The sequence below is a fragment of the Stegastes partitus genome, unplaced genomic scaffold (assembly GCF_000690725.1).
Source record: "Stegastes partitus isolate 25-593 unplaced genomic scaffold, Stegastes_partitus-1.0.2 Scaffold241, whole genome shotgun sequence".
Taxonomy (NCBI): domain Eukaryota; kingdom Metazoa; phylum Chordata; class Actinopteri; family Pomacentridae; genus Stegastes; species Stegastes partitus.
Window position 1 is genome coordinate 536729 of NW_007577972.1, and position 27091 is coordinate 563819.

Consider the following 27091-nt stretch of genomic DNA (forward strand, 5'->3'; position numbering starts at 1 on the left):
CACACACACAGAGGCATCGAGAGAGAGAGAAAGAAGGAAAAGGGAGAGAGAGACACTTTCAGCCAGGTTTTTCTCCTGCCATTCAGACAGCTAAATGAAAAGAGGGGATTCAGGGAATGGCTGAGAGAGCGGAATTGGAGTTGGTGGGGGAATGGGGAGGTAGGGACGTCACGCTGATTACAGATGAGCGTGGACAGAAGGGCGGGAGGGAAAGAGGAAGGGAAAAAAATGGAAAGTCGTGCATGAGCATCTCTCTTCCTTATAATCTACCACTTTAGATGCGAGCATGACTATTAACCTCCCCCCAACCCCCCCTTTACACCTGAGCAAAATGGGAGTGGGCTCCTGGCACATCTCAAACACACCCTATGCATAATTCATGACCACTGCCACGGCGAGATGAAAGGAAGGAGGGTTCCAGCACAGAGGAGAGAGGGGAAAATTAGCTCGACACTTTCAGTTTTTCTCCCCTCCCTGCTCCCCTAGCCATCCTTTTCCTGGATGTTTGTCCGGTCTCTTGGGCCAAACTGAGCCCGTGTGGAGGTTTGATAGCACAATAGCATGCCCAAAAGAACCGTGCAAAGGACTGTAGTGCTACCACAAAGGCAGTACCTTATACATACTGTGTCAAAACACTCTGAGTTGGCTGTCATCTGAAGGTAGCCATTAACCCATGGTCAGGAGAGGACTCTGCACAGGCCAAGCTGCAAGGGCTGCATCATATTTATAAGATAACACACTGCTGCAGTCCCTCTTCACTCCCCTCTAATGCAGGGTTCATGCTCAAGTAGCTCTTTACACATAGATGGGCCCAGAACATTTTGAAGAACATAGGCAGAGTGGGAGCTGACAGGCAGAGTAGGCTGAATGAGTGCATTAAGGGAACAGCATGTTACTAATGTTGCTGTTTGTGTTTGCATGCTGTTATCTCTCCAGATTCTCGTTTGGCACACAAGAACAGAGAAGCCTGTCCTTGTAAATGAGGGGAAAAAGGGATTCACAGACCCCAATGTGGAGATTTGACCATCTTTCCTTCAGAACACGGTAAATTCTTTCATAAAGGCACTCCTGAATTAGCCGAAGCTGAACCTGTCATCCATCGACAAATTTAATTTCTAAATGAGGTGGATTTATAAGGTGGAAACGCAAATGTGATAATAATTGTCGCCTGATCTCACCTAGTTAGACTACAATAAGAGCAGGTGTTTTTAATACTCCCTAATACGTTGTACAGTCATTTTTAATATCCTTCTGCCAAAGGCCAATTACAGCAGCTGTTGTCCATTATTAAATGTCACCAAGGAAATAAACAGGCTCAATGAACTCAAATTAAGCTTTTACACTCTTTCTCAGCATATCTTAATCCTTTCTATTGCAGGTGGTTGGCCTTGGACCTTCAGAGGGAGAAAACGGTTGAGTTTCTTAAGTGCAACCAGCACTTATGTCTTAATCATCAGAAAATTGAAAAAGGAAGTGTGGGGCCTTTTGATAGGGGTTCTTATCCTCTTGACTGAATCTGACATATTTAAAATATGGACCAAAAACAGTACAAATGTATTAAAGCACAGATTAGTAAGAGGTGGCAGTCAGTAGTCAGGTCCATCACTGAAGTGCAGAGGCTCACTGTGGACAGTCCTGACCTGCACCTCCACTGAACAATGGCCCGCTGAAGACAACCCCTAATAAAAGAGACAGCACAATATGAAAAGCATACAGCCAGCGGATTCAACCAAACAAGCAGGTTAAAAAAATATTTCACCTCATATAACATAAAGGAAATAAAAACACAAATGAGTCTGGATCTGCACACGGCACACCAGAGAAATTCCTCTCGGATTTAAAGACATGGCCGACATCATCAGCCTGGATAAATATGTGACTCCAAGGACAAAGGTGTCTTATGTGGATTTTCCTTTTGAGCAAACACAAACAGCAAGGGAAGGACTTTTTTTTTTTTTTTTGATAACTATGAAATGTTTGCTTTAATTTAACTGGTTTAGGCCTTTTAAAAACATTTGACTTGCTAGTTCAATACTACTGACTCTTACCTACATCTACTCTTGGGTTGTCATCGTCCATTTTATAGTGTCATTAAAAGTTGTGTATTTAAGTCACCCATACACTTGAAGAGAGGCTGGAGTTTAAAATGTGACCCTTGTGCTTGGGAGCTAAAACAAATGTAAAAAATCAAAATCTCTTAGCACTTAAAAAAAATACACAAATGTAATTTAATATGAGAACAATCAGAGGACAAACAAATGCATTGTAATTACTGTATTACATACATAAAAATGATGATGAATGACACAATGAGGCACAGGTTAACTCTAGGTTCAGCTCATGGAAAGACTAATAGCACATTTGCAACTTAATTTTGTAAGAGAAAGCCCAGTTTGTGACACATTTATAACATGAGACAAGAACTTCAAATCAGCTACTTGGCAGATTCACAAATACTGACCTAATCTCCCATGTTGGTTAATATTTCCTCTTGTCTATGCACACTCATATGCACTGTTTACTAAGAGTTGGCTGTGTATAGTTAGAAATTTAAAAAGAAAAGAACATAAAGGATGAATCAGCATCTGGTTTTGTCAGTCCCTCTTCTCTCTACGTATTGTCTCCAGAAAACATAAACTTAGCTGCATTAAGCATGGCCCCCAATATTCAGATTTTTCTAAAATCTATGGCTTCCATATATGAAATCAGATTATACTTGCAACATTTAAGTGACAGCAGGCTAAGGAAAAGCACAATTAAAAATTTTAAAAGTATTTTTACTGATAATTTGGTAGCAATTACGACATGCCATCCTCAGTGCTAAGGTCTCATTCTTTCTTTTTGTACTCATATGCTGTATACATTAAGCGAATCGCAGTGGGGAGTCACTGCACCTCTAATGATAGACATCAGTAGCTATGGCATTGTACATTTTAACAAGGTTATTTTACACCTCATATAATAGAATCTCTTCTCTTCTTGATAAATCATCCATCTTATGCACAGTGGTTCTTATCTAACATTGTCCAGCAGAAGTATAGCTGGAGATAATTCAAACACTGAGCCTCTGTACTGTTGCCAGATTATCTCTGAGCACCCCCACCCCACCTATCCAACACACACACACACACACACACACACTCACAAAAACCCCAAAATACACTGCTGCACTATTAAAACTTTACAAAGACGCTATATCCTCTCAGGCTCATCGGCCGAAGAAAGTATGTTATTACACAATTTCATTTGGAATATGATAAGATAGAACATGAGGACAAAAGGCTGTTTCATATCTCTCATCACACTGGCTGTTTTCAATGACTGCATGTTATTACACTTTCACGGGGATCAGCCATGCAGATCATTAACTATCCTCCAATTATTTATTCAAAAATCAAATTTAATATATTTATTTATATATTTATTTCAAGCGTGGATGTGCAATTGAATCATAGCAGTGTTTTTTGCCCTTAAATCTCTACTCTCCAGCTGCTCTCTTAAACGGCATGCGCACATGCAGGATATACTAAACACATGGTTTACCATATAGATCAATAATAGGTACCAACAAGTACTATAGCACTGCTGATGGTTGCTCTTGAGTGGTCTTTAATCAAAATAAAAGAATCCACTTCAAATGTTTTATCACTGAAGCAAATAAAGACTTGTAGTCCAAAGTGGAAAAATGCCAGTGTGTATAAAAAAACAAACAAAAAAACCCTCTCCTTTAAAAAGCAGTATTATTCGTTTTCAACATGTTTATCATTTCCTCTTCGAAGGGCTGTACTACAAAGCGAGATTAGTGGGTTAGCAGGTATGTTGACCTTAAAACCAGATTTTTTAGTGTCACGAAGGTGGCTGTCTTTTTATGTGACTAGATCTCCATGGTAACCGATGTTGTGGAGCAGGTTATGTGCAGAGTTTTGGATTTAAATCGGCTAAACAGAGCGTCTCCTTTTAACCTGATCGTTTCCTGACTATTATTTATGAGCGATACAGATTCTCAGCTGAGGGAATATGTTTTATCTGCAAACATGCTGGGTTGTGCGTTACTAATATCACTAAATCAGGCCGTGTAGTTACAGTATCACACTGTATATATTGTTGCCATGGGAACCAGACATGTATGTTGTTTGGTGATGCAGAAAACGCATAAATATGTTTTCACGTTTGGCTCTGATTTGTGGTCAAGTCTATTTATACTGCTGCTACTGCAGCTGATAACAGAAAATGGATTATTCTATTGTTCAAAGAATATTCAGTCAATAACATTAATTTCACTTTGATTTGGCCAAATATTAAAGTGATATCCTGCATTATGGCACAATATCAGACCTAAATCCACTTCAATGCAAGATCATGTTTTAATGTATCAAGTTCAAGGTTTAACTTTAACGCGCAGCTGTCAGTTGGAAATAAGCGGCTGCATCGTTAAAATATTTTATATTACGCACGTTTAACAGTTTTCTACCAGCATGTTTGTCTTGCACCATTTGCAGTAGTGGCGCTTTTTATCGTCAGAATTGTTTTAATATTCCTCATTGTTCTCCAACCACCGCTGACTGTAGCGGCTGCACACCATCTCATTTTGTGCAGAAGAAGGGTCACGTGACGCCTTAAACGCCCCTTTATGTGAACGCGCAGTCTGAAGCAGAAAGTCTGAGATGACAAAAAAAGTTGATAACCACCTTCGTGATGCATGTAATCTCTGGCTGGGGCTTTTGTTTTTGTCCAGCAGGCTTACACAAAAAAAAGCCTGGCTATGTCAAACTTGCTTCGTAGTATAACCCTCAAGTGACACTAAATCCTCGGTTTCATCTTCTAAATGTTGCTTTTGTCAAGTTGCAGGCAAACAAATGTCATGTGGTGTACAGATCAGCATGTGATTGGACTGATTAAATAAGATTCTGTGATGTTTCTCTCTGTGCTGTGTCCTGAAGCAGCAGAACAAAAGGGCTTCACCTTTCAAGTAATGTTGTTACACGTCCCCCTACATCTGATTTGAGACTTTTCTGATTCCAACAGATGATGCATCAAGCAATATATTAGTCTATTAGAACCAACCTTCCTATGGTATACATCCACTTTAGCATTTAATGTCAGTTAATGAGCTTCTGAGGGTTTCTCTAAGGCACAAAACACACAAGTCCTCCCTTTTCCTCATCTCCACTGTCATCTTCCAGCCTCATGTGGTTCACATTTATGCATGTGAATGTTAAGGTTGTTTATTTGCCACAGCAGTTCTGTCTCAGAGAAAGATGTTAGTTGAATCAAGAGAAATAAATAACTGAGAAGAACCTCACTTGGCCCCGAGTGTTGCGTCCAGTGGATGTCCTCACACTGTGTTGCACTGCATCTATTTCTGTCCTCAGACTGCTCACAGGCTAATAAAAGCCTCAGACTACAGTTACAGTAACCAGAACATGTAACCCTCAACAGGATAAAACTGGATACAGTTGATGGATGGAATACTTAGTTCCACCAATTACATTTTACAAGGCCACAGTAAATAAGTGAAAGCTGATGTTGTTTTGAGCATGTTATGAGCAGTTCTACTTAGACTCTGACATTTTACATGTCGATTGTGTTCCCAGGTACTTATAATTTTCTAGTTTCAGATTTATTGCAACAGTTTGTACAGTAAACATAAATGGGATATCTTAGCTAAAAGACTTTAATAATGTGCAACCTGACTTTTAGAAAAACAGCTTGTGAAACCACCTCCAGGATTTACACACCACAAAAAACTGACCAGCTGCTGATCATTTTTTAGATATCCTACTACAATATATTAGCCTATGCAATCCCATTTGCAGCTTCCAATGTGACACGGCAGAAAATAATTAGGACTGTATCTAGATACAGAGACCCTGAAACCCAGTCTGTCATCTAGATTTCTCTGCAGAGATTCACAGCGTTTCATCTGAAAGTAAACATGAAAAAAAAAAAGTGTTCCAAGATAAATGAAGCAGTTCACAAGCTTCCTTGGCCTTGGTTACTGACACAAAGGTCAAATCAGTCTTTGTATACATGGCTTTTTACACAGTCAGGATGTAACCTACAAATTAAGTCTTTTGATGGAAGAGATTTCATTATTATCAAGATAATCCTTGTTCACAGTCTCTTGGTCTCCAGTTATGTAGTATTTGAGCACATGTTAAAGATACAGTTACAGAAATGAATAAAAAGGATTTAACACAATGTCAGTAATAAAAAACTGCAGTGGGGAAGCTGATTACACTTCTGCATTGGTGTCATGGTTTTTGGCTTATTTATTTGGATCGCCATAAGCTTCTGCCACAGTGTTGTTAATCATCCTGGGACCAACAATCTGTAAATGCATTACTAAAATCATTATATGAACTCACTTAGAAATATTCTACCAAACAAAAGCCAAAGATAACACCAATATAGGCATTGTCATTCTAGAAACATTGAATCGTTGTCACTTTTTAGAGCTGCAGGTTGTAGCAAGGTGCCAGATGATGCAGTTCTCATCTTCCTCCTTCCCTTATCAATGCTCCCTTTTCACTTCTTGTCCTCATTGGGCATCAACAGTCATGCCGTAGTCTGGGTTGATGGTAAACTGTATTTTACCATCTGTTTTCTGCTCTTCAAACACTATGACCTGTGACAAGGCAAAAAGTACAAGCTTAGTCGAGGTTGTGGAACAACAGGCAGAGTGGGTGGCTGAAGAAAAGTAGAAAAAGGCAGAAGGAGAAACAATGTAGTAGTCAACGCTTAGAGCTTTTTTTAAAAGTAATTGCTGAAGAGTAGAAAATTGGTAACTATATACTGTAAATCTTGACCTATGATATGAGATTAATTTGCCATATTACTGGATGTGAGTGGTGGTTGATGAGGCTAAATATTTGGAAAAACATTATGTTTAATATTTTTTAGCATATGTATTTAAAACATATTACTATTAAGACTGACTGATCATAAATGGATGAATTCTAAATTAATTTCAGATGTATCCAACTCCTGACCACCCAAGTTGGCACATGGCTATGCAAGAACTGAAATGATGACTGTTGAAACAATAACCAGCAACTACTTAGATAGCTTGTCCTGTGTGAGAATTTGACCATTTGTTGTATTTGCTCTGTAACTGAATATTTTTGAGTTTGTATTGTTTATCAGGCAAAGCGGAAAATTTGAAGAAATCACCTTAGTCTCAGTAAAACAGAGAAACATTTGGTTCCTGTTTTAAAGACATCAAGAAATGTCAACTGTGGACCGCATGAAATTGACAAGACAAGTGCAGCCAAATGTTGCAACAAAAAAAGTGCATGCATGTATAGTCTATATGCATTGACAGTGCATATGTTGTACCACCGAGTGCAGCAGCCACAAACTCTATTATTGACCACACTGAGGTGTCCCACCATACAGAAAGTTAATTTGTTTTTGACATATTGAATTGTGAAAGCTAACAAGTATAAAACAGTGTTTCTGTAGAGTGCATGCCTCTAGGTACGTCAGGGCTGTCCCTCTGAGGCCACACTAAAATGTGTTAAACTGACTTTGATAAATGAGCCTTCTTCATGTTAAGCACATGTGAGTATGTTTAAGACACAGTACCTGATTATCCCCCTTGTGAAGCCAGGGAGCTGGGACATAGAGAGTTTGCTGAGGACCAATGGTCCAATAGCGTCCCAAATTCTTGCCATTGATAAACACAACACCTTTGGTCCAGCCCTGTCAACAAAGTCACTTACTGTTAACAATGTACAAAAAAAGGAAAACATGGTTGGACTACCAACATCACGAGCCAAGCCATCCCTTCTAATGGTATCGTTTGCTAATTAATAAGAATTTGCTTTAATTAAAGCTATAAAATATGCACAAAGAAACACCAGAAATAATATTGTACAACCAGGCAGGGAAGTGATTGGTCAACTGGCACTCAACGTCTTCAATTAGCTGCAATATGTATAATAGCAGAAGAACAGATCATCTTTTCTGTAAAGAACCTTTTTAAGAGATCCTCTGATCTCACTACCAGAGTAAAGGAATAATATTATTGTGTAAATGTATCCAGTTAAATATAAGTGAACCAGCATTCAATAAAGCTGCTCAAGGAGTTATACCTCTGGGGATGTTCTGCAAATGCATGTTAACTATGAAATAAAAAATAATTAAACAAGTCAATCAACATTTATGACATCAATTACTGACAGAAAAGTCAACTGTAACTCTTTCATTCTTTCTGGTGAGGGTACGACAGTCTAGCTGGGTGTCAAATTTCATACCAGATCCACTAAGGAGAGATTCCCATGTCTGTGTGTGTGAAGACAGCTTTTGACTGATTGTCAGTTTATATCAGTCCTGCTTTACTCAACCTGCCTGACCATGCAAATGAAGACTTCAGCTGATAAAGCGATGCTATAATAGAGCAGAACTGCCTATTCAGCCAGGCATACAATTAAGGCTTCACTTTAAAAGTAAGGTATTAATATTCAGGAATTTCAGGTACAGCAAGGACCAAGTTCAGGTAATAATCATTTCCAAAAATAGCATACAGTGTAGTATCTTTAAGAGCTTTTAAGTATGTAAATTATCAATGAGCATGTAATTTCTGTTATGTAAAAAAGTTTTTTTTAAAAATCAACCACGTTTAGTAAATGTCTTAACTTGCAATGATATTCTCAAAAATGTCATTTTCACTGTAAGGTTAACAAAAATAACAAACATCGCTCAAAATGTATATGTCCTTGTAAGTCTAAATGTTCAGTTTTTTTCTATGTTAGCACTGAATAAATTTCATGCCAGTTTTGAGGCTGTAATTTATAGTATTGCTGTACTAGAACAGAAGCTCTGTTGGCCGTTGTACTCACATCAAGTTTCATGAAGGTGTCTTGAGGAGAGCCATTCACGTAGAGTCTCGCCTGGAAAAACCCTGGGAAGGAGGGCTGCTGGCGCATAGACACCCAGTGGCCTGAACTCTCAAGTCTGTAAAAGGAGAATAAATATCAGTTCTGCTAAGGTACATTCTGTTGTGTTGCAAATTTTATTTAAAAAATCTATCAGCCTTGACTTTTCGGAGGTCTTTTTGCCAGCCAGCAGTATATCATGTCCTTCATAAAATATTTATTTGCCTACAGTAAATGTCAAGCAAAAGTTTGGAAATGGATGGAAGGGGAAATATTCAGACTATAGGTTATACTTTGCCTCCAAGTAAATGCAAAAGGTTACACTGATATAAGAGCAATTTTTTTTCTTTTGTTCACTCATACAGAGCTTCAGGCCTCGACATTTTCAGAAACATTTTCAGAATGGTGCTGAGGTAAGGTAATTGCAGATTATTAATACGTGGGGAGAGACTCCACATGGCTTGAAAATACAGTATATCTACAGTAGATAATGTACCACTGCAGGGCTAAATATAAGCCTCTGAACAAACTAATCCTAGTAACAAGTCTTTATTATCTGTGGTGAAATGAGCCACATACTGAGTAGGGTAAAACACACAAGAAAACACTAGTGTAATTAAAATAATCATTTACAGGAAGGAATAACTGTATAATCTGGTAATATGGAAATGTCATAAGGAAAAAGCACTTGCACCTTGGGGTTGTAGAATGACAAGTTAATGTCTGACTCCTGTGCTTGCATGTATATACGTTAACAGACCTAATGACTATTGCAGGACAGGAGTCAAATTTAAGGTTTCTGTATTCAATTACTGTTCCTGTTTTGCATATTGCTGTGATACTTCTCATGACTGTCCCATTGAAAACATTTTTAACACATGTGGAAGATAGGAACTGGCTGTTTCAGTGCTTGGGAATGGAAATGGCATATTAAGTAACTCACACTTATGATGTTCATAATTTAAAATGTTTGACATGTGAAACTGGATTAGAAGGGTGTGCCTTGGTTCTGAATTTTGCCATCATTTTCCTATTGTAATTGTGTTAAGCGGGAGATAATCAGCTGGAGTGAATCAGAGGCAGGCAGGTGTAATGACCGAGAAACACAAACATAAGGGGGAAACTGGATAATAATTGAAAGACACAAACCTGTTTACAAAGTCAGGCTTCAGTTCCAGGCTATGAATAATGAAGTCTCGGAGGATGTCCTTGTTTAACAGAATATCTCCAACAAGACCTGAAAGGTGAGTTAAAGCCACGGCCAGTTTTTTTAATGGATCTTAAGACACAGTTAATTAGTTTCTTTCAAGGTCTCTAATGGAAACACATCTTTCAGCAAGACTCATGCTGACTGGAACATCTACAAAGCCATCGGTTTGTGGAACTGTTTGTACCTTTGCGCTGCTCATCCAGGACTTTCCCATAATTCACTCTTCCACTGTTCTCCACCAGCAAACTTAGAGTTCTTTTTCCCTTCAGTGGGAAAATACATAAAACATGAGAGGCATTACTGACAAACAGTGGTATTCTTGAATAGAAAGAATTCACAAAAAACAAAAGAGGCAAATATTTCTTTCGGCGGATCTGAGTTTAGTAATTGATCGAGGGTGATGTGTGCCAGTAAGGTTGAAGGTAACTATTCAAATTTGTTAACAAAAGCAGTCATTTGAAGATTTGCTGGCTTACTACTGAAACCTTGCTGCCAAAACCATCCACCAGCACCCCCTGAAGCTTTCACATGCTGCGTGTTCTTAAATGTTTAAAACTTTATCCTTTAGAAACAGCAGACTAGGTCTAAACTACAAACATGAGGGCAAATAAGTTCTACTCATAAGTTACCTCGCCATCAGGTAGTGCAAATTTGCTTGTCTGGTAGTCCAAAACACCAACAAACTGTTTTTCCACAAACACCTGCAAAAAAAGAGAAACGAAACGGACACAGCCGCATCAAAAAAAAAAAATCTAACTGTTCATGTTGCTATTGTGACCATACAGAAAGCAGAGGGAAGGCAGCAGGAGCAATACACTTGTCTGAAGCTTACAGATGGTATGCAAATGACTAAATGTATTTGTCTTTCACTGCATTCAGTCTTTGACTGAAGAATCTGGACATTTCATGAGGACTGTCCATTAATACCAGAGCAAATGGTCAGAGATTCAGTTTGTTAATTTGTACTCCACAAGTGCTCTGATCAAAGCTGTGATTTTTAACAAGCAGACTGCAGCTTCTAAGCACGAATGTTCTCACAGTGGAAAGCCGAAAGTGTGACTGTGGATGCATTAAGTGTGTCTTGCTGTCCTCACCAGTGCTCTGTCTCTGACATTGTTCTGCGAGTTGAGGACTCCTCCACTGGTGATGGTGGTCTCGTACAGTGTGTAGCCGTATGACTGACCATTGTTGTTGTTGACAGGGAGATTCTCCATGTTCACTGGCGTCTCTGACTTAAAAGGCTACAAAATACACACAAAAAGACTTTAATACAGATATCTAAACATATAATATGCAAATCACCCTTAAAATGGGTTTAAATGTAATATTGAAATCTATATTGTTTTGAAATAGCTGGATAAAGTTTGCTGTATTCAATGCAGATGGGATTTTGTGATTCTCCCATTTGCAAGATGGCTAGATCCCAAGTGATGATTTATCAAAGCTAATGAAGCCTTCCTGTCTGGTGTCTTTTATTTAGCAACACTTCCTTTGCAAACCCTTGGGAGGGGCATTATGCACTTTTCACAGGACAATAAACACCGCCTGCTATGACAGGATTAACCACATACCTCCAAACACACAGATACAATATCCAACTCAGACAACCCACTCAGTTTCTCTGAGGCCACTGAAGAGAGAAACGCTCTTTTTAAACGAGGGTGTTTGACCGGTCAGGGGGAAAGTAATTGTCGTCTCAGAGGGGAGGCAAATTATTGCGATGGGGAGTGAATAATTAATGTTGTAAGCAGCTGCCAGACGTGCTACATCTGGTTTGAATATAAATGCCACAGAAGAGCATGGTGTAAAGTGGCTAAACTAGACTGGTGGACATGAAAGTAAGCAGTCATGACAACACCTTCCAAAGAGGTTGTTTAAGCAGTCATTTTCTTTTTCCTCTTTGGCAAGGGGAGACTTTCTGTTACATTTAGATCCTATTTCAGCAGCAATCTGCCTAACAGTCATAAAGCTGCCCACAGTTTGATTACTGCGGGTCCCCAAGAAGGCCAGTGGTGTAGTTAGGACAGAGTGTCTTGCTCAGGTCCTCCTCAGTATTAACAGAGCAGTGTTACTCCTTCATTTCCCCATTCAGACTATGCAGTTGGTCCAGGAAATAAAGCTGGTGGTGGACAATGGCACATCAAAGCTTCAAGTTGAATTTTTGTAGATTAGTTAGGACATATGCCAGATGTGATACTGTTTTACTGGAGTATAAAACAACTCTGCACAGATAGGTAGGTAATGCAAATAAGGTTAGTTTGACAGAATGATAGGCCTGGGCAACAAAATGCAAAAGATGGAAACTGACATGAAAGCATACAATGAAAACGCAAAGTTCAATTGCATAAACAAAGCCAAGGGTGCTCCCTTCATAGCTCATTAGCAGCCAATCATATCCCTTGATAATGAAGCATGTTACTCTCCATCACTCATCACTATTGGCTTTCATGCAAGACTCCCGAGGTACGCTAGTCTGTTGCTGCCTGAGTATTTTGTCAACCCTGGTTGCAACTCCAGACCTCCTCTAGTGGAGGTTACAAAACACCCACTAGTTAGTGGCCCAAACACCCACAACCCCATGTACACAATCGCCTTTACGTAAATTCTGTACTCCTGGTGGCCTGTTTGGAGGGCTAACGTGCTTTATGTCGGGATGCAAAAAGACCCAGTGCGGCACTGGGTGTTGCTCGCTTTTTTATTTATTGTGTATCAAGGTAAGATTATCCTTACTTATTTATTTATTTATTTATTTGTTTGTTTGTTTGTTTGTGTATTTTGCATTGTTGCATTTACATTAAAATCATTACCTGCACACCTTGATAAATAGACTGAAGTGGTTACATACTAATTAAGTGTTTTTTTTTCTCCAGATGTTTCTGAAAAATATGTCATTAAAAATGTTAATTGAAAAATGTTATCGTGGTAAGTTTTTCAGTTATTTAGCCCAGCATAAGGTAATCCCATGGATTTATTCAAAACTGAAACACTAATACATCTTGTCTCAATTTGACATAATACATACTTGTTTGAATACATTTATTTTTAAAGACAAATCTTTAAAGATGACAACTAACAGAACAGGTTATTACACTTTACTGTAAGTGTTCATAATGGATTGTTTATGCCATTTGCAAAATATGGCCAGAGAAATTGGTAACAATTTATGCTAAGAACTGGTAACACGTAGATGGCAGATTTAATATGTAATCATTTAGGCAAGCACAAATTCTGCACTGAGTAGGCAGATATGATAAGGGGCTTGTGTTGCAGCTGTAGGTGCTGTATACATGCGACCTCAGGCTTGGATAGACATACGGAATCACAGTTGAGAACTTCATGTGCAACGCAAGGCTCGCAGAGAATGAGAATACACAATTTTAAGTGGAACAAAGACCATCACAGCCTGCACACAGCACATTTTCTTTGAGTTTATTTCATGGCGTAGTTGAATTACTTATGAATCAAGTGTTTTATGTATTCCTGTAGTCTCTAAACAAACTTGCAGCTTTGCTACACTATGCAGATGATAGTGCCTCAATTTTTGCCACTCTCTGTGCAGCTGTGGCTTACCTTGTCAGTGAATTGCAGACTGTCCCACAGAGACAGGTGCTTCTGGATAACAGCAGGCTGGTACGCTTTCCTATCCTGAAGAGAGGGCAGTTCAGGCAGAGGCTCGGCTGAAAAACAAGGAGGGAAAATTAGCAAAGCTTGCAGTTTCTCTGTTTGCCTTTATCTTTTTTTTACCCTGGGGGTCCAAAAGACTCCTATTCTTTTTGAGGGATTTCAGAATTACCACATGATTTTTGTAAACTAAAAACACAAAATATACATGAATCTTAATATATTTTTAAGCACATGTAAATTTAGTAAGTGAAGGGGGTTCACGATATTTAAAGAAATCTCTTAAAATCTGTCAAGGGAAAAAAAGCATAAACATTTACATGTTCTTCACAGAACAACATGGCTGTTTTGTGAATAAAAATTGTAATTCATAAAAATGTTCTGGTACTGCTGGTACTTGTTTTATTTGGCATGCAAAAAAATTCACAAAAATATACAAAAAGCCCGTGGACCTCCTACTGGACTATTACAGCACTACAGACTGTCCCAGCCGAAAAGGTCCCCTGAAAACTGTTTTTAAGGCTCGTCTTGAGAGTCACTTGCAGCATCCAGTTTGTGTTCTAGTTTACAAAACAGCCTCCCTACAAAGATAAACAGTGGTTGCCCATGCCCTCCAACTGCTTTTAAAGGTGTTAAAGCATGCAGAGACACCAGCAGTCCCTCTGGAAAAGGCTTGACAACATTTCCTTATCACCAAGTGGTAACAGCTGGATCACTTAAGGGAAGCTTTAAGGGTAATGGCCAACACCTTTCTTCTGAATAGCTCCCACTAAAGCTTACAAACCAGTGCTTTTAATGGTGACATATGTCAGATCTAACAGAAGAAGACTGAGAAGACCTTTGCTTTTGGAAGCCCATGTTATCCCAATTTATCTACATACTTCTAATCCTATACTTAATAGAATCTGTCTAGTCTAATGTAGTCATTTTTAAAATTTCCTTCTTCTTGACATTTATCTTTCTTCACAGAAAACTGTCAATGGTTAATTACAAGAATGAATCACTTCATTTGAAATGAATTTAGGATAAATAGGTAACATCAATAGAAAGCTAACTTAAAATGTATGAGCAGCTTGTTTTAATACTATATACTGTATTTCTTAAAAGCATTAAATATCAGCATCTACTGTATGTCACAGATCTACTTAAAGAGTCATGATTAGTGTTAGACTTTTGACAGTTCAGCCTGAATCCATGCCAACATCTGCCAAAACATCTCCACAGGGCAAAGACTGACACAATATATATGATCTGACAAGTAAACAATGATAAAATATCAAGCTGATCTAATTAAAGAATTAGGTTGTGTGTTCGTGGTTGCTGAGAAGAACCCAAAGCTTTCTCAGACTAACTTTCATATCCAGGCCACTGCTCATTGTTCAGCAGACTACAAAACATAAGGATGAATCACGCATAGGGAGCCTTTCAAACTATCTTCAATCACTAAAATGACAGGGAAATTATTACTCTGTTGCACTGGATTCAATCCCAGATTGCCAAAAGCTAGTCTTATCCACAAAACACACGAGACTTCTGTCCCACCACAAAAACCCTGCATTAACAAATAGGGAAATGCGCACAAACAATTGACATGATGCAATGTTATTTTCATAATGGTCAGAAATTGAGGGTCTTTGGCTTGGGCAGAAATCTCACACACATACACCTAATCCATGCTTGTAATCACATTCAAAAGTATCCTCCTTTAGTCAACAGAGAACAGGTTGTACAAGTTGAATTAACTTAAATGGAGAGATGAAAGGAAAAGGAGAGAAAGGCAGAAGATGTGGGGCCCATCGACACTCACTGTGGTACTGGCTGAATAAATTCCTCAGAAGATGGTACTTGGTGGTGTAATCCCCAGCCTCGGATAATGGAGCATCGTAATCTGAAAGATAATGCGCTATCAGAACAGCGGGCTCGGGAGCCAGAGAGGCAGGGATGCCTCTTACTATGGCAGATGCTTTCACTGTACTCCCCTATCAAACATCTTGAGACAGCAGCGGGCCGAGACACATTCTGCTCTATCTTGACAGAAAATGGGGCCCTTTTTGAAGCAATAGCGTAAAAGGCATTTGGAGGAGTAAACACAGGTATGAAGACTGCTGAAGGTCAGAGGTGGCCTTGCCTACTGCTGAGCTGTTTTCACATTTCTCCTCCTTTCTGAAGAATGAGGTCATTACAATGTTAAGTACCCTTGAGGAGGATATAAAACCCATTGTACCATCTTCAATTTACATTTCTCATGTATTTTATTAGGCAATGAATTCATTTATGTGCACTGCATATTCAAATTCCTAAGCAGCCATAGAAGGTCAGAGGCTACTGAGTAGGGATAGCGCCATCTACAGACGCTATAGATATCCTCATCCTATTTTAGTCTGTCACATTTGTTTCAATGCGCCAGTCAGACTGGAACAGTCTCTATTTCAAAGACGGTATTGATAGATTATAGAATACATGATGACTTAGCCTACTGGGATGGAAAATCACTCATTAGAATAAAACCAGTAACTGAGAATATGGGTTTTGGCTATTAAAATGCAATTTTGTGGTGAATTCTTGTGGAAATAAACCTAGTTAAAACCTGACCATTCAATCCTGTATAAGCCCATTTCCCTAACTCTTAGAGGCAATTTTGCTTTGTCAAATGTTAGAAAGTTCTCACTAGTGTGCTGTACAAACACATAAAAGCAAACAGATTCATTACACATACCGTAGCTTGTTATGATGGGTTTAGCTATAGGTCTCCCAACATCAACTGCCCCATTCAAGAAGCCAAAATTTGTCCCTCCATGGAACATGTAAATGTTGATAGACATGTCCATCTTGAGAATCTCTTCGACCACACCTTTCATCTCTGTCAAAAAGAGAAAGACAGTGTTTAATTAGGGTTCATTACTTAATATAACACAAAGCTAAATATTCAGCAACAGAAAGAGTTTTTTTTTTTTTTTTTTTTTTAATAACAAGGGGGGGATCCACCTTTTTCTGGCTTTAACAAGACAGAGCCATTTTTTCAATTTTCTGTTGCCCTCAATTCCAGTTCAATTGAATAATAGACCGACCTCAGCCACACATCCTATTACAGGTTGCGATAATTCATTACAAGGCAGTGCTCATGCCCATAAAATGGCCTCCCTCCCTGCACAAATTAGCTACCTATATTTTGCAGTGAACATAGCAGAGCGAGCAATTAAGTATTAAAATTGAACTTTAGTAGTCAAATTGGACTGAGTTTAATGATTTGAATCAAGGGCATGAGCTTTAGTGAATAACAATTGGGCAGGGTGAGTGACAGAGTTGGACTCGGTTGGTTTCATAGCAGTGCCACTAACTGTGACCAACTGCTGGGCGTCTCTGCAGTCTGCAGAGCACTGAACTGTCAAGGACACGAATCCCCTCTGAATATTCCAGTGTTCATTTCATTGCTGTGACACTTTCTGCATGGTGAGGGTCTTTTTCTTCACTTTTCCCTTTCGCACCGAGTGAGAAAATACATAAGGAAGCAAGACGGCTGGCCCTTTCATTTTCAGAACACTTTGTTGAGATGTGGATGGCTGCTGGGAATGACAAGAGTAAAAAGGGAGCTTGAGGCTCTGCACTGTGTGTTTGAAATAAGATGTTTCTAAGAGCACTCAAGATGCTGATAGTGGGGTGTGTGACTGTTACTAATCATTACAGTTGTGAAAAAGGTGCTATAATTTATGTCATGACTATGCATTAAAGAAAAAAATACAACCCTCCTGGTTGTAGCATGTGGACCATGGTAGATGGCTGATGTGTGGGATATAGCACAGAGTACATAGGAATTAGCAATTTGCTATTGTAAATACATGACTTGTTGTTGTAAATATGCGCTATACAAATAAAATTGAATTGAAATAAAATTGAATGTTACATTTGGATATTTTGTATACTTTTATGGCCTGCACACCAACAGCAAGGGTTAGGTGTTCCCAACTGAATAGCTTATGGCATATTTGTTTGTGACATGCAAGTCTAAAATTCTGTGGAAAGATTGTTCATATGTAGCGTGTTAGCATGTTCAAGATTTAGGGTCATTCCAGCTCCCACTGCTCCCTTTTCCTATGCTCCCCTTTCCTATATCCCCCCAGTTTCCCTTACCGCAGTGCTTGCAGCACAAACATGAACAAGTACAAGTGTGAACATACAGGACAGGCTGGAGCAGGGTTGTGTGGAGCCGCCCTAGCCACTTTGTATATATGCATGTTTGTTAAAGAGTAAATGGGGTTGTGAAAGTCCTTTTTCACAACAGACAGCTAGCAGTCAGTCAGGAGACAAAAAGTGTGCTCAGCTAGAATGGAATACTCCATCTTAATTTAATTATTTAATAAACAGGGTATTAACTGGCTATTTTCAATAATTAATCAAGCAAAAATGCTGAATAATAACTGGCTATGGCATCTCAAATTGAAAGAGCATTATCATCATTATTTGAAATTAAATGTTAAGATTATGGACTGTTTATTAAACAAAGCAAGTAAATCTGAGGTGCCCTTGGATCTGGGGTACTGTTAAGAGCGTTTATTTCTCTCCATTTTGATAGGTTATCTTAAGTAAATGAGTGTTTAAATGAAAATAAAAGAGATACTAGTTTAGAGTTTACTGAAATGTTCACCCAAAGTACAAGATTTTAAAGGAGTTGCAAATGTGAAGCTGGAATCACTTTGGAGCAATATTTTTAAAGCTGGATTTCTTTTTTTTTTTTCTCCTTTTTTAAAACACTTATTTATACTATTGTACTTCTACAATACAACATTTAAGATATTGTACATCTCACTCAATCCGTTTATTTATATGTATAGTTACTACTCATAAAGGTACTTTATGCAAAATATTCTCTGAGCTCACCTACTAAATTATAATGCACAGTCTTTCAGGGAGACCTGGTTCTGTATTTACTCAAATCATGTCATGAGAATATTTCCACCTATTGTCAACTCAAGTACTGTCTGTTTTTTTTTGTTTGTTTGTTTTTAATTCTGGTGCATCAACATACCTTGTACTTCTTGTTTCAAGTTACAGTTAGTTATTTAGATCATTTTATTTGAATTAAATATATTGTAGTAATATTTCTATATTTTCCACTTGTTTTAGGAAAATAAGGTTTTTGAATCCAACTGTAGGTAAAATTATTAGTTTGGTGCTTTTGTACCGTTAGAGTCTAAAAAGACAACAGTACAGTCGTTAATAATAGCTCAAGTTTAAATGGTTACAACTGTAAAATGTTTAATGCTTGTTGGTGCAAGAGTAATCACAACTCAATGATCTAGTATAGACAATGTAATACCATGAAGTAGGTTTAGAGTTCTGTTACTTTTGATACAAGACTTTTGTTTACATTGTCGCATTACTATTTTTATTTTGGCAAAGAATTTGAGTACTTCTTCCACCACTGCTCATGGGTGACATGATAGACAATCCTGCCAGTGCTTTCCTGCCATTCCACAGATGCACAGTTGGTGCAACAAGGAGCCAGGAAATGTACTAATGCATAAAGAGAGGCCAAAAAATAAGAAACTGCTGGCAACCATGCATGCAAAATTTAAATTCTTCCAAAAAATCTCCTCTGCAAATGTTTTCTTTGAAGAAGGAAGTGCTTTAACACATGTTTGAAGGCCTTACTGACAGACACAAGTGTGAGAGTAAATGCAACTTTTTTGTTTACAAAGGATTCTCTTGAGTTTAGGTTTAAGATGTTTTGTCAGGTCATAAGCTCTTAAGCTAGCAGGTAAATACCACGATAAGCATGCATCATTTCACTTGCTCTATAGGACATTGTCACAGGAGTAAAGGTAGCTCATAGAAAACTAAATAAGGATGCATTTCATGAGCAGAAATGTTGTTTGATCAAATTTGTAGATACACATACATAGGAATAGGGAGGGCTGACACCTCCACCTGAGTTCAGTGAGAATCAGTGCAGGACATCTTTGAAAAAACAAAGTATTTGAAAATACAAGTAAGAGGATGCAACACAGACTCTGCTTTGGGATACTAGTTCACAATCTACCATGCATGAAAATTATATAAATCTCTGACAAAGCCACAAAACAAATAGGGAATGACCATATGCTCAGCTGTATAGCGGGCCTTGTGCCATTTGTGAAGAAGCCATCATTTTAGAGACTGTCTTGCACTCAGCCTAAAGAATGTATCTCACATAACCCCATCCAGCAGCAATGAGTATGTCCTCACACACTCTTTCCCCTGGCACAGAGACGGTTTTATACTCAGCTAAAAAGGTTTGTCTTAAGCCTTTCTTACCCTAAGGCACTGAAACTCTGTCTTACCCTCCAGACAGTCTGTTTTACCTTCAGAGATTCTGTAGCAGCTTGCAGCGCAAAAACTGTCTCACCCCAGTTTCAAATGAGTCATTATTATCGACCCTCTGCACAGAAAGAAACTGTGTCACCCTCAATAAAGAATCCCTCAACAGAAATACCATCTTACCCTTTTGTGGACACCTGTCTTGCCCTTGTCAGTGTGTTTGTTACGATTCCGAAAAAATAAGGCATGTCTTACTCTCGGCAGCGTATACATGGTGAAGGCCATCCCAGGTATCAAACCAGCCAGACCAATACTCCATCACCATCTTGGGCCTTTCAGGCTAGAGGATGAAAAATGGCTGTGTTATTAAAAGCCTAACAGTTTTAAAATACAACACAAACTCAGCAAACCAAAAGATATGTCTTAAAGACCTTTTAGTTTCTTTCATTGCCTACACTGACTGTTATGGCACAATCTCATATCATCTTAAAATTCATTCTTTATTATGTTTCTTGCTGGTAGAGACTTTGATTATATCAGAAAACGAGTCATGTTCAACTCCAAAATCTGCCAACAGAAATTTTACAAGACCCAACAGTTTAAAAATTTGTGCCACACAAATTACACTTACTTGTATTTCATCCAGATACTTCACATGCTCTGGGTGCAGCTTCTGAAAATTGATGGTTTCCAGTGCTTCCAAGAAAAGAGAAGTCCAATATTGTGGTAAAAATGAAAAACTACTTGATTATTTAATCAGTAGTTCCATAAACCTCTTGTAGAGTTTAAATTATCCTTTAACTCACAAAATTAAAAAGCAAAAAATGGTTCTAATGTAAGTTTCTGCAGGACTGGGGACTTTAGCTGGTCACACTGTTGTGCATTCAACATGCAAATCAGGAAAATAAGAATAAGAAATACTCTGCATATGAAAAACAATTATAGAGCTGCATTAAAATACTGTATGAATTCCCAGAGGGCAGTTCACTATAAAATACCCTTGTGGATTCTGCCCCTTTAATTATGTGACTAATGTTAATGCAGTGCTTGTGTTGATAATAAATGCAGGAAAATAAATCACAGCAGTAACCATATTATGGCTTTAAGACAATCGTAACTAATGCATGTACATTAAAATATTAAATTTGTCAAAAAAAGACAGCAAGTAAAACTTGTTATCTTGCACTGCAATATTTATGCCAGGAAACGTGCAAAAACAATTAGTTCCTGGTACAACACAGACTCTTCTGTGTCTACCATTTGGTTCTGAACTGCAGTTGCATGACACTGAGCTGCCCTTGGCTCAGACCTCTTACTATTGTTTCTGAAAACAACACGCACCAACTAACATACTGTATAATGTGTGTGTGTTTTAATGGGTATGTGTGTGTATGCATGGGCTTGTTTGCCTGTCAGCCTATCTGACAATACCTCCTTTCACTCCTCCACGGCCTTGCCCATCCCTGCCGTCTGAGGTCACCAGCAGCTCGGTGATGCCCCTTGATAATAACGCCTAGAAAGAAAGGAGGATTAAAAAGGCAACAGAACAAAACAGTGGAGGTTCTTTCTGTGAATATAACTGTTTTTTAGGACAGCAAGTGAGCAAAGGACAGCAGGAGGAACAAGGTGAACAAGTTCAGTCTCAGTTACGAGCTACTAATTATTATAATAATTTACAACTGGGTTTCTTACCTCCTTGGTGAAAAGCATGTACTGTTCATCTGTAGCATAGGCACCATATTCATTCTCCACTTGAACTGCTATAATTGGGCCACCCATGGTGTACTGCGCAAAAATTAGCCGATGAATAGAAAACACATATTAAGGCTTGGCAACAGTTTTGGACATCCCCACCCTCAATACACCTGAATTGTAAAAATGTGTGACATGGACATTAGAAAGTGGTAAATGATGACTGGAGCTAATAAATCAAAAATACGTTAAGAACGATATGAGTTGAAGAATTCAAGTACGCATGGTAACTGCTAGCAATACTAACATTGGCGATTATATGCCCAACAGCAGTGTGTTATTACACAGTGTATAGTAAATCCCACAATTCTTCATATCCTCACCAAATTTGGATTTATCATGAATTCCTATTTGAGCAACAAGCTTCTTCTGGCTGGACATAAACAACTGACTAAAGGCATTTTGTTAAATATGTTAATGATAAACTTTACTTTTTTTTAAGTATTATTACTAAAAAATTATATGTCCAGAATAATTCATTCATGAGATTGTTGCAACTTTTTACAAATATATACTATTCCAAATGATCCTACCATATACTAGGTACATACACTCTAATCTACTATACATTGAAAACAACAACTCTAGCCAGTTACTAGTCAATTCCAAATCATGGCTGTAAAGAAAGATCGTAGTGAGCTTGTTGTAAGGATCCATCACTGAGTTGCGCATCATGACTGCATACAAGACGGGGAAAGAGTAAAGCCATATCCAAGTGTTTTCAAATGCCAGTGGCCATAGTACAAAGTATAATCAAAAAGTACAAGAAAACACTGTAAAAATCCTAAGAGTGTGGCCAGAGGCCAAAAATGACCTCTGTTCTGGAAAGAATGGTGGTGAAAGAGGTCAAGAAGAATCCAAGAATCTCCACCAACATGTCTAGGCAGACACTGCACAAGGCTGGTCTCAATAGACACCGACAAAGAAGGACTCCACTTCTTCAAGAAAGACATACAAAAATACACCTAACCTTTGCTAAAGCTCACCTAGACAAAGAAGAAGGCTTTCGGTAATCAGTTCTGTAGTCAGTTCAGATAGTAATAGAGTTGTTTTGACACAGGGACATGGTTTATGTTTAGAGAAATAAAGAAATATTTATTCCCAAGAACACCACCGCCACTGCCAAACATGGACAAAAAGTAAACGGCATCATTAGAAAAGAGGACTATATTAAGATTGTAAAGGAAAACATCAGGCAGCCTATAGAAAAACTCGGCCTCTGGAAAAATTGGACCTTAAAACAAGACAATGACCAGAAAAGTGAAGTCATAATGGCTAAAAAATAGTTTAAAGAAAACAATGTCAACATTCTGAAGTGGCCCAGACAGAGTCTAAACCTGAATATAATCAAGAATCCAAAAATTCCAGTGGAGACGTGAGAAGCTTGTTAGCAATTATGAGAACTGCTTAACTGCTTTGGTAGAAAAGAATTAAGCATGAATAATTTTTGACATGCCATTGTTAGTAGAAGACAGATATATTTTTTTAACATAATGTGTTTCCATCTTTTGTCACTTGTTTATGTAATTTCCAGCCTGAAGAAAGTTATTAATCAAATATGAATGGACTATAAATCAATATTTGGCACAGGTATGAAGAATCTGACGAATAACTGTATTAGGAGGCAGTGACAAAAATTCTGACATACTTAACAAAACATTACTATGGTGACAAAAATGTTCTTTAGCCATATTGGTATTTTGGGTTGCATGCATGCTGAAAATGTTTCGTTTGTATGTCACTTCTCTTACATACACACCTTTATATGTTATTCTGACTTATTTCTTCCCTTCATAATCTCTCTGTGTTAATAATCTGATAAGGGCATAAAATTTTGAATTCAAGTAAAACTAAAAGAAGAATTACCTGAAGTGGAACGACTTTCTTCATGAGGTGATCAAAGAAGGAGTTAACTGCATCAGTGAATCCAAAGTAGGTTGTTCTCAGTTTCATTTTCTCATCTCGTAGTAGCCAACTGCAAAGAAATCACAGCAGACCTAAACATGTCACACAAGTTCCTCAAAGCGTTGTGCTGTGAACTCTCTTTAGGTATTTTAGAGATAAGGCACCAACTGAAGCATGACTATCACAAAATGCGAAGCAGAGGAAGTCATGCTTCACTGTGTGTCCCTGAAAACACTGTTTTGATGATTATCAAATAAATATTACCTCAACCTCACACACCCAGAGGGCACGACTATTCCAAAAATACCTACTTCCACTTTTTTCCTGCCGAGAATTTACCCGATTATCTGTCTGAATCTATTTTGATTACAGAAGTGAATGAATTCATTCTTTTAGGGAGATGTGCCTTTCAGATTTCATTCACTCTAATAGCTTAATAAAACACTGGTAGTAGTCATCAGCGACTTCTATCTTCGTAGTGGTTAACTTGTACGATGCAGTACATTGTCCTCTATTCTTAAAATGTCTTAAGATTCTGTTGTATGAGATTCTGTTGTTTTGTAGGAGGCCTACAAAACAAATTCCAGCTGGTGAAACTGGCCAAATCTGCTACACTTGAAATAATTCACATAGCTCAACTATGAATGATTTCCTAAATTAGATTAGTTTAATGGATTTAGCCTGCAGCAGAGACACCGCTAACTAACAGATTTCTAACTATCCACTTCCAATTTAATTTAACGGATTACTTAGCAACCTACTGGCCACTTGAAAATAATGCATCAGTGTTATTATGGCTGCAAGGCAGATACAAAGTATCGATAAATATAAGGTAACATTTAATTCAGGCTCTGTGATTGTTACCTGGGTAGTCCTCCCATGTCCCATTCAGAGCAGATGTACGGCCCTGGACGCAGAATCACCCAGAGGTCCAAGCTGGCTGCAAGATGGAGGTATGATCTAGGAGACAGTTGCAAAATATGCTGTCAGTGAAGTCTATTTATTTTAAAAACTGTCAATTTAAAATGTTTATTATGGCCAACATAGAGTACTGACAGATACTCATTCTCTCTTCAAGATGAAGCCAATATTCAATAGCAAACTATAAGTGATTCATTCTAAAATATTTTGTTCAATATTTTACATTCAGATTGCATTCTTCAAAGTGTGAGACAATGTGTTTCTAATGTTACCTTGACAGCAACAAAACACATTTTAATCATTTGAACATCATTTGGATCAGTGCCATCACAATAAATAAATCAACAATCACTGACATAGAAAGTGCAAACCTAATTAATCAAAAACATTTCTTGAGGGTATACGCAGCTTCTCATCTCTCAAATTATTCCAGACAATGCAATACAACAGTGCCATCTGCAGGACTTCAGGTGCTCTCCAACAGATGCTCTGAAATCCTTGCAAGTCTTTTCCTCCAGCAGTCCATCCATCCATCCATCCATCCATTATCTATACACTGCTTAATCCTCACTAGTGTCGCGGGGGGCTGGAGCCTATCCCAGCCGACTCAGAGTGAGGGCCTGGACAGGACCCTGGACAGGTCGCCAGTCTATCACAGGGCTACACAGAGGGACAAACAAGAACACTCGCATTTACACCTTCAGATAATTTAGAATCACCAATCAACCTGAGCATGTTTTTGGACAGTGGGAGGAAGTCGGAGAACCCGGTGAGAACCCATGTTGCACAAGGAGAACATGCAAACTCCACCAGGACGCGAACGGGGGATCTTCTAGGTGTGAGACGACAGTGCTAACAACCAGGCCCTTCCAGCAGTTCCTTACTCTAAATCCAGGTCATCCTCAAAGTTGAACACCCCTCGCTCAGGCTCATGCAGATTCCACGGCACATATCTGGAAAGAAGAAAACACATTTTTTGGTGTGCTTACAATATTAGTGTTTCTTGTAAAAAGCATTTATACTTTTCCTTGCTTCCCTTCAAAAGTAATTTATAAACTTTGACTCGTGAATCTGGCCTTTGCTCATTTTTTATTTATTTTATTTTTTTTGCATCTATGTGTAGTCTTCTCCAGCAAAACAACAACAATCTGCCTCTGACATTGCAGTGCTCTGTTGTTCATTGATCCAGCTGTGAGTTGCAGTGTGACCTACGTTGTAAGTGTATTGATGCCACAGGCCTTCATCTTCAGCAGCCGATCCTTCCAGTAGGCTCTGGGAACACGAAAATAATGGATGGAGCCGCCAAGAATCCGAAGGGGCTTTTTCTCCAGAGTGAACTGAGGCGACAGGGCCCTCAGACCCTCCACACGGTTCATTCTTCTGATTTTGGGGAAGTTTCTGAGGAGCAAAACACAGTTCGCAGCTGTAAAAGGAACTTGCTGTACTTATGCAGCTGGATCAAAACGGAGTGCCAAATTTGTCCACAGTGTGGGATGCGCATGCGCGTGAGCCACATAACAGGAAGTGCAATGTGGACACAACACAAACATATCATGCTGCAGCTTGTTTTGCTGCATGATATTATTAAAAATAAAAATAATAATAAAAAAACTCGCACGGTTGTCACTTGCCCTGACTTATCTACAAGAGAAGTCTGTCTTATAAAACATAGTTTGCACTAGTTCAAAAGTTCTAGGATACACGAAATTTAAATGAACACGATCGGCCGCGATGTTGGCGTTTAAATGCTCTGCTCATGAAAAAAAACAAAAACAAAAAACCGATTCATTCGTTTGTTTTTTGTAAACCTACATTAAAATACCTCACTTTTCTGCTTTTAAATCAGTTTCAGGTCCCACATCTGTCTGAGTCGCTGCGCTGTTAACGCCCGTCTGCCTTCTACTGTAGCTTGCACGTGAAGCGTTCAAGGACGTCGGTAAATTGCAGTGTCAGCTTTACAAATGACTGAGAATTTGACCTAAGTGCTACGCACTATCACAAAAGTCACCTAGCTCAAACTTTGCATAATCCTGGTCATAAACTGCCTGCTGCTTCCAGGTGAACCATTTAAAATGAGCAGTTGGCGCACAGTCCACCGGGTTTATTTACTCTCTGGAGCTGCTTCTGCTAACTAAAATGTCTCTGTCATGAGCAAAACACACCAAATGTTCTGCTGTTAGCTGCAAGAATGAGCACAAAAGATTTCATGCACTCCCAGCATCTGAGGAACTAAGGACCCAATATATTGTTTTTAGTTTTGATGTCATCAGAACAAGAGGAAAACTCTTAGTGTTGGCACATTGTGTGGAGAATGTTGCTAATGTACAGCTAGCTTTGACTGTATGCCCACTGGTCAGAGCTCTGAGGAAATTGTAAACTAAGTGACATTCATAAAAGGTAGAAACTTTTAAGAGTGATTTTAAACCAATAAACTAGGATGGGTTAATATGTTTTAATTTCGTCTGACATGCTTAAGTGCAACCTCAGCTCAGCCAGTGTTTATATCTGT

The 27091-nt window shown here is 38.5% G+C and overlaps 2 protein-coding genes across 4 annotated transcripts in view; one reads left to right on the forward strand and one right to left on the reverse strand.

Moving 5' to 3' along the window:
* The window catches only part of b3gat1a (beta-1,3-glucuronyltransferase 1 (glucuronosyltransferase P) a), a 14981-nt gene extending 11144 nt beyond the window's left edge, over positions 1-3837 (forward strand). The window contains exons 4-5 of the mRNA XM_008281683.1: positions 937-1044; positions 1379-3837. Coding sequence (XP_008279905.1) covers positions 937-1023 — 87 coding nt within the window. The 3' untranslated portion in view covers positions 1024-1044; positions 1379-3837. The remainder of the gene's footprint in view (positions 1-936; positions 1045-1378) is intronic.
* Positions 3838-5598: 1761 nt separating this feature from the next.
* Positions 5599-26486, reverse strand: LOC103357232 (beta-galactosidase-1-like protein 2). Of its 3 annotated transcripts, none has more exons than XM_008281684.1 (19): positions 26405-26486; positions 25795-25980; positions 25467-25535; positions 24526-24621; positions 23623-23731; positions 21697-21789; positions 21436-21517; positions 20636-20700; positions 20260-20344; positions 16427-16570; positions 15518-15598; positions 13660-13766; positions 11184-11330; positions 10719-10790; positions 10274-10352; positions 10029-10116; positions 8844-8958; positions 7588-7704; positions 5599-6628 (listed from the first exon to the last, which is right to left on the reverse strand). In XM_008281684.1, the coding sequence occupies exons 2-19, from the start codon at positions 25956-25958 to the stop codon at positions 6542-6544; spliced, it is 1800 nt and encodes a 599-aa protein (XP_008279906.1). In that variant the 5' UTR covers positions 25959-25980; positions 26405-26486; the 3' UTR covers positions 5599-6541. The 3 variants fall into 3 exon arrangements, with proteins under 3 accessions (XP_008279906.1, XP_008279908.1, XP_008279907.1); XM_008281686.1 differs by having other exon boundaries at positions 26410-26458; XM_008281685.1 differs by having other exon boundaries at positions 26395-26450.
* Between the last annotated feature and the right edge of the window lie 605 nt (positions 26487-27091).

Coding starts and splice junctions, on each gene's coding strand:
- LOC103357232 (XM_008281684.1), bottom strand. CDS start 25,958: ATGAACCGTGTGGAGGGTCTGAGGGCCCTGTCGCCTCAGTTCACTCTG. Junction 21,790..23,622: donor AGAAAGTCGTTCCACTTCAG/GTAATTCTTCTT, acceptor ATTTTTGCGCAG/TACACCATGGGTGGCCCAAT. Junction 8,959..10,028: donor AAGCCTGACTTTGTAAACAG/GTTTGTGTCTTT, acceptor CTCCTTTTACAG/ACTTGAGAGTTCAGGCCACT.